General features: G+C 40.6%; 1 protein-coding gene across 1 annotated transcript; it reads right to left on the bottom strand.

The window, feature by feature from the left end:
• Positions 1–2,941: 2,941 nt before the first annotated feature.
• Positions 2,942–8,141, bottom strand: LOC103025929 (alpha-2Da adrenergic receptor-like). The gene has a single exon (XM_007253582.4). The coding sequence runs from the start codon at positions 7,783–7,785 to the stop codon at positions 6,448–6,450; it is 1,338 nt and encodes a 445-aa protein (XP_007253644.2). The 5' UTR covers positions 7,786–8,141; the 3' UTR covers positions 2,942–6,447.
• Between the last annotated feature and the right edge of the window lie 302 nt (positions 8,142–8,443).

Below are 8,443 nucleotides of genomic sequence, written 5' to 3'. Positions count from 1 at the left end.
AGAGCATCGTCTCTCAAAAGTGAAGTTTACTGTTGTTTTACAGTGCATCTACTGTAATGTACTGTGTATTGAATTCCAATATTTTACTGTTACTTTACAGTACATCTACTATATAATATACTGCACCTAATATCTTAAAAACAGGTTAAAAACTATAGAACTTTTTCAAAAAGTGAGCATTTTATTTTGTGAGTAATGTAAAGTAAATGGCAACTTGCTCTAATGACCTACAACACTGTGGCCAGGCAGTCAGCCTTTACATAACTGAACACCCAATGGTAGGTAGCTCTGGTGGGTAAGACTACACACTGATGGTGAGTCAGGGTTGAGGGACTCTTCTTTTTGTGTAAATTACTAGTAAATGTTGAAGTAATACTCCTACTACTGTAGAAAATCAGAGTAACACACTGTAATAATCCACTATTGGACAGTCAAAAAGGGGGCAGTAGTCATTTGGATTCATTTTGGATTCAACTCACCTCCAACCTGAAGAAGAAGAAGAAGAAGAAGAAGAAGAAGAAGAAGAAGAAGAAGAAGAAGAAGAAGAAGAAGAAACTTGACTAACTGAAATCTAATTATATTTTTATGTCACAGAATCAAAGTATTGAAATCAGATTAAGACTGCTAGATGAAAAAACAAGTTGCAAAAAAAACTAAGCTAAGCTAAATTCTAATTAGATTTAAATGTTTGCCAGGAAGACATCAGATATGAACCCATGCGTCATTTCTTTTATAAGGACTGCAGAGTTTGACTGGCGAAAAAATTAGATTAAACCCTTGTTTTTTTACATACTGAAGAAAATAAAATAGTTAATAGTTAAAGAGTATTGTTTGCTGTGTCTCTGCAGATTTTGTTGAACAATAAAAATGTAATTCAGCAGATGACATTAAAGAAATGCTTATGTTTAACAGTGATTTAATGCTGACCACGAAAAAAGCAGTAAGGTATCATTCTGTTGTGAAAACACTTATGTAAATAAAAACACAATACACATAATTATTTTTTGTAGTCTGATCAATACAACTATACACAAAATTACAGTATGCATGAAAGATTTTTACAGACTAATTTACTATTCAGCTGCTGCCAGTGTTTTTTTTAACAGTGATTTTTGTTTACAGTAACTTACTGTTAATTTTCTGCCAGTTAGTTACCGTGATTTGCTTTTGGTTCACAGTAAATTATCGTTTAACTACTGCCAGTTAATTACTATGATTTTATTTCACAGTAAATTACTTGTCAATCACTGCCAGTTATTCACTGGAAATTTCAAATCATTTTTTTTACAGTTAAGTGATGAACTGTTTTGTACATGAAAATAAAACAAGATGCAAAATAAGGTCAGTATCCCTTACTAATCAGATGATTGCAGTATTTTTATGAAGTTATTTTTCCCTGGTTATTTCCAATTGATAACACCCTCAATATATCTGTAAATATACTGTATCTGTTTTTTAATTGCTTACTGAACTTTTTCTTGTTATACACTACCATCAAACATATTAGAAACTTTTAAAGCTTAATTACATTCTATTGATGCAGACCAGCTGTAAAATGTTAACTAATAAATCAGTCTTTAAATCAGATTTTAATAAGGAGGGGTGGGATATGGGGGTTGCCCTTCAGAACCATGGACAGCAGAAGTGTATGAGCAAGGTTATGAGATACTACTGCACTCTGTGATTCACTGTAATTTAATCATTAATCAATCCTACTGTACAATATGACTTCTATATAGTACTGAAAGGGTTGAATTGTTTGAATCATAGTATTTCTTTAAAGGTTCTATGCAGATCTACCAGCAAAAAGCTTTCCACCATAGAGAAAGCTCAGTTGACAGACAATGTGCCACTTTCATAGGTTGTCAAGGAGTTCCTTTAAATAATGTACACTGTAAAAAAATTAGCTTAGCTTAGTTTCAGTTTTATTTTTTTGCTACTTGTTTTTTTCATCGAGCAGTCTTAATCTGATTTTAATACTTTGACTACTGTAACATTAAAAAATAATTTAAAAATATAATTGGATTTAGATTTTAGTCAAGTTTCTTCTTCTTCTTCTTCTTCTTCTTCTTCTTCTTCTTCTTCTTCTTCTTCTTCTTCTTCTTCTTCTTCTTCTTCCAAATCCAAAATGAATCCAAATGACTACTGCCCCCTTTTGATTGTCGATTAGTGGATTATTACAGTGTATTACTGTGATTTTCTACAGTAGAGGGATTATTACTGTGATTTTATTATTTTTACAGTAGTTAATTTTGCAGGAACACAGTATACTACTGTGAATTTCACAGCATTTATTTTTGTGTATTTTAAGGAATGTAAATTTAAATAAGCACTACAGTACAACACTGAAGTTTAATGGTTTAGCTGGTCTACAATCTCCCTGACCAAGCTGGATATTTACGTGCTTGTCATCCAGCAGGATCACACTGTTTGTTAAATAAGACTAAACTGTTTGACCAGCATGACTAGCAAAACCAAACCCACATGAAACATACATTTTGCTGGTTAAGAGCTGGTTGACCATCTTGTTCACCAGGATAGCATATGTGTTCACCTTTTTTGTGTATCTAGGGTAATTATAAATGGAATGAACTCTTTCACAAATATTTATGAACGTTTAGCTTGAATGCTATGAAACAAATATCTTACACTAGTTATTTGTTTAATAACTAAACAATAATTCAACGTGTTCATCCAAACTCTCAAGTAATTAATCCTTCCACAACATACAGCGCATCCCGAAATTGCAATTGAGTATTATGTTCCACCTTAAAGGGTGTAGAAGTCACAGAAAGTTACAGAACTGCATTAGCACTTTAGCTACAATATATCACTCTTTTTCCCCTCAGGGATTAATAGATTAAAGTGTTATCTTCTTTCTGCGAAAGTGTATTTTCTTTAGAAGGCTTCACTTTCATAAACTCACCACACACATGGAAAGTCCAGTCATTTGTAAAAAATATATTGTTAGGTGCCACAGTACAGTTCCAGAATACTCAACGTAACATATTCAACGTAAAACAAAATAAAAGTCCTAGAAACATATCCAGCTTTAAATAAAGTTCCACAGTAGTAATTTGAGTCCATTTGAGTAATCCATTTTTGATGACAAGGTTTTGAGAGCAATTGTTTTGTCAGAAAGCAATGAAGGAGTGTGACTGAATAAAAATATGCATCCTGTTTTTGGTAAAGATTGGTTAACACAAGTTCAAAGACACACAGAGAAACCCAGAGGATTGAGTGTACACCTGCAATGTATGGGATATATATTTAATAATTTCTTTCTATTTGCTGTAAATGAGAACAAACCTTGCGTTCACCCTTTTTCATGTCAACCTGACATCAAACAACCTGAACGAAATAGGATCTTCTGACTTGTGAATATAGATTGTGAATGCAGCATTAACTTAGTGCTGTTTACTGTTTATGTCCAGCTGGCTTTGAATGGATCTTGTGCACTGAGCACTGAGCATTGAGAAGATACTCAGGTTTAGTATGTATAACAAAAATTCTGTACACTGTGTGTCCAAAAGTATCTAGACACCTCTATTGAATGATCTAATTCATCTTCCTTAATAAGATACATTGTTAACAATTGTACACACACCCCTCATAGCCCCCACGGCCCGAAATAAGGCCAAGCTTCAGCTAGAGGGTATAAAGCCCTTCAGAACTGGACTGTGCAGCAGTGAAATCTCATTTTCTGGATTAAAATGTTATATGCATAAAAATTCTGTTTTGGAAAATTAGGTGTAATGGGATGAATTGCTACAGACTAGTAGCTCTCCAGCCCAGAGGGTTGTTAAACCCAATTGCAGAACAGTTGATCTCAAAGCAAGTAAACCCAAGAAGAAAGGAAAATAAATAATAAACACATCGCTTCTCACACGGGATCAAACCCGTGTCGTCAGGCTCACGATCCGATACACTACCGCTGCCCCAGCTAGTGAATTGGGACATGGCTGGGAAAAAAAAGCCCTTATAAGGAAATAGGGAGCCCAAGAACGGGTGGAAAAATGAGAACGGGCAGAAACTAAAGTCATGCCGAGCGCGACAGAGAGACAGGGGAAGAATACCAACATTAAACAAAAGTTTGCAAGAGAATTTCATTTTTTTCATTATTGATCATTATAGTTCAAACAACCTCACGGGCCAGATGTTTCATGCTTGCAGGCCACATCTGGCCCGTGGGTCACCTATTGCCGACCCCTGTGCTGTAGTGTTCAATCTATAGCATTTTCTTTCTCCATCTATTTTTCCATGACTATTTTAGATATATATTTTTCTTTTTATTATTGATGAAAATTACTAAATTTAAATATATTTTGTTCACCTATAGAATACAAAAGTAGCTTCTTTAAAATATGTTACTGTATCGTTAAATTACATACTAAAACCTACTTAATATACAGAATATTTGTTGTTTGTCATTTTTGTTGTAGTTTCCCATTTTTTAAGTTAAATTCATTTACTGGGTTTTACAGTGGGACATTACCGGAACTAGGTCAGTTCCCTCAGGTTCTAGCTACATGTTCCTTCAGCACTAGAAATGTTTCTTAGTCATGTGTATGTTTCTTCATGACACTCTATGATCTTTCAGCTCTAAATACTACATTACTTCAGTGCTACTTATGTTTCTTCACTTCAAGTTCTTCAAGTTTCATTTGTTCCTTTGTTTGTTTTCCCAACCCTAACCATGTTCCTTCAGCACTAGTCATGTTTCCTCAGCACTAGGTATATTGCTTTATCATTGAATATGTTCCTTCCATGCTATATATAGATTTTCAGCACTATATATGTTTTTTATTTATCACAGTATCACTATTTTTTCGAATTATCAGCATCATACATAAAACTCAGAAGACACATATCAAATAATGGGCACTTTTTTGATACCAACTAAAATGGCTTTAATATGGTTTAAACCTCCATCTCTGTCACGTACATGAACTTGCAGGTTTTTCTACAGTTAACCAACTTCTAAATCTTAAAGAAATTAGGAACAATTCTCTTTAAGAGCAATGAGTTCAGAAGAAGCTTCAGATTAAACAGAGCCTAAATCTGTTGGACACACAGTGTAGATCAGCACATTTTTGAACACATTCAGAGCACATTCCTTCCATATTTCTCTAGCATTGGTGTAACATGCAGCTCTACAAAAGTTTTAAAAGTTGCATCAGTTCTAGGGAACTATATTCCTTAAGATATAGGTTAAATTTCTTCAGCACTGCTTATACTGTTTTTCCAGCCCTCTATGATTCTTCAGCCCTAGGTATGATGTACATTTTCAGCACAGTAACTATTTTTTTCAGCCTTCTGTCCCCAGTCCCAATCAGAGAATCACCATTTTCCCACCACCAGCATTACATTTTAATCTCAGAAGACACATATCAGTTAATTGGCACTTTTTTGATAGTAACTAAGATGGCTTTAATTTGGTTTTCATCATATCACCATCTCTGTAAAGTGTGAGAACCTGCCAGTTTTTCAATGGTTAACCAACTTCTGAATTATGAAGAAATTAGAAAGAATTCTCTTTTATAGGAATGAGTTCAAAAGAAGCTTCAGATTAAAAAGAGCCTAAAATTGTTGGACACAAAGTGTAGATCAGCACGTTTTTGAATACATTCAGAGCATAACTTTTCTTTCAGCTCTAAGTATGTTACTTTAAAACTCCCTATGGGATTTCCTTCAGCAATAGCATTTTTTCCACCTCTAGGGACCTTCCTTCACTGCTAATTATGTTCCTTCAGCCCTAGGTATGATACAGTTTTTCAGCACAGTAACTGTTTTTTTTCAGTTTCTGTTTCCAGTCCCAAGTCAGAGAATCACTATTTTCCCACCATCAGCAATATATTTTAATCTCAGAAGACACATATCAGTGCATTGGCACTTTTTTGTCAGTAATAAAATGGCTTTAATTTGATTCCCATCACCATCTCTGTAAAGTTTATGAACCTGCAAGTTTTTCTACAGTTAAACAACTTCTGAATTATAAATATCATTATTAATACCAATGAGTTCAGAAGAAGCTTCATATTAAACAGTTTCTAAAACTGTTGGACACACAGTGTAGATCAGCACAAACTTTTCCTACAGCCCTAAGTGTGTGACTTTAACATTCCCTATGTGACTTCCTTCAGCTACATACAGTATATTCGCTCTATATTTCTTCGGCACTGAGTATATTCCTTCAATGCTAGGAATGTTCCTTTAAAGTTGCATCAGTTCTAGGGATCTAGGGATGTTTCTCCAGCCCTCTGTGCGCTTTATTTTCTCACCTCTAGGGATTTTCTTTCAGTGCTAATTATATTCCTTTAGCACTAGGTATGTTCCTTCATATTTTAGGCACATTCCTTTAGCCATATATAAGTTCCGTCACATCTATGGCTGTTCCTTTAGTGATGGATGTCCCTTTGTGGCGATGAGCAGAAGCCCTGTTGAGCATTAAGTCCTCGCAGGCTGATTGAGCCCCAGTATCTTTTTGAAGGCTTTTCTGAAGTCCCTGTTGAAGATGGTGTAGATGATGGGGTTGACCGAGCTGTTGCAGTATCCGATCCAGAAGAAGAGCTTGAAGAGCCCCTCCGGCGCGGCGCAGCTCTCCCTGCACAGCGCGCTCAGGCTGTAGGTGAAAAAGAAGGGGAACCAGCAGAGCACGAAGCCCCCCATCACCACGGCCAGCACGAAGGTGAAGCGCTTCTCGCGCATTTGCGCGGCTCTGCTCCGGTACGCGCCCGTGCGCGGTGCCTGGTGGTGGTAAGGGGGTCTGTTCGGCGGGATGAGCGCGCGGCTGGTGGCCCACGGTGCGCGTCCTCCTACTTTTCCACCTCCACCCGCTCCTCCTCCCGCACCCCCGCTTCCGATGTCCCGCACCCTCCCTCCAACGCAACTCTCCTCCAGGTCTATGTCGTCCAGCTCCTCGCGACGCGCCTCGCTCCCCGAGCTGTGGCTGCTCGCGCTCTCCGTGTCGGCGGCGCGGCGGCGCACGGCGCAGGCGTCCGCGCGCATTGCTGCTGCCGCCGTCGCTTTAGCCACGGCCGCCGCTATGGTGCCGTTCTGCGCCGCGCACACGGTGGCCGAGCGCTGCTTGGCCACGCGGTAGATCTTGCAGTAGACGGTGACCATGATGAAGCCGGGCGCGAAGAAGGACACGAGCGCGGAGGAGAGGATGTACCACGGCTCCTCGTTCAGCAGGCACTCTCCCTCGCCGTGGCGCGTGAGCACGATGGGCGGGAAGGAGATGACAGCCGACACCAGCCACACGACGGCGATGGCGCAGCGCACGCGCCTCGGCGTGCGCTTTAGGTTGTAGCGCACGGCGCGCGTCACCGACCAGTAGCGGTCAAGGCTGATGGCGCACAGGTGCACGATGGACGAGGTGCAGAAGAGCACGTCCAGCGCCAGGTAGAGCGAGCACCACACGCTGCCGAAGTACCAGTAGCCCATCACCTCGTTGGCGAGCGAGAACGGGATCACAAGCGCGGCCACGAGCACGTCCGCGCACGCCAGGGACACGAGAAAGAGGTTCTGGGGGGCGCGAAGGGCACGGCTCGTCAGCACGGCCACGATCACCAGCGCGTTCCCGACGATGGTCAGGAGGATGAGGAGCGACACAACGAGGATGATGAAGGCTGCGGACACGTCCGCGTGCGGCCACGGCCGCGCGGTTGTGTTGGAGAAGGACAAGCCCTCCGTGAGCCCCCCATGGCCACTACTGTCGGGGCTGCTGGTAGTGCTAGCGGTGGTGGAGTCATGCGTGGATGCATTGGAGTGCGTCAAGTCCATGATGCGCGCATCGTCTCCAGTGGATATAAATAGATAGATAGAGAGATAGGTAAGTGAGTAGTCTGGATGGTGAACCACTCGAGCTCTCCGGCGCGCGCGGACAAACCCAAGGCGCGAGCACACGGTTCACACTCTAGTCAGGATTAATGATGGTCGACATAGTGGTGGTCCAAGAAATAATCCACGATGGAAAAAACATATAAAAGAGATAAAAGAGGGACTGAGCTTCATCCGAGCGCTGGAATGTCGCTTTTTTCCTTTCTTTGATCCTGCACGCTTTTATCTTCCCTCTCTTGCACGCGCGCTGTCTGTCAGCCTGTCCGTCACTCCAGTGTCGCGCGCCTCACCAAACTCGCGCTGCTCTCCGGATGAAATGTTGGAATGTGCGCTTGAGAGATAGCGGGGTGGTGACGTCACGCAGGACAGCCCACTTCCACACACACACATACACACACAAACACACACACACAGCCACACGCAGGCGGGTGGGCGCGCGCACACACAGGCACAAACGTAGACGCGCACATACTGTATGTATACACACCCACACACATGGCTCACTCGTCACAAAAAAAAACATAGACGCGCGCGCGCGCACACTGTCATTTGTCTTATAACTAACTAAATGCCATTCATCACACGCTTTGTTAGGTCTGTT

The sequence above is a fragment of the Astyanax mexicanus genome, chromosome 2 (genome assembly GCF_023375975.1).
Source record: "Astyanax mexicanus isolate ESR-SI-001 chromosome 2, AstMex3_surface, whole genome shotgun sequence".
In the NCBI taxonomy this organism is placed as follows: Eukaryota; Metazoa; Chordata; class Actinopteri; order Characiformes; family Acestrorhamphidae; genus Astyanax; species Astyanax mexicanus.
Note: the sequence above shows the minus strand (reverse complement) of the source record. Positions and strands in the feature narration are given on the sequence as shown.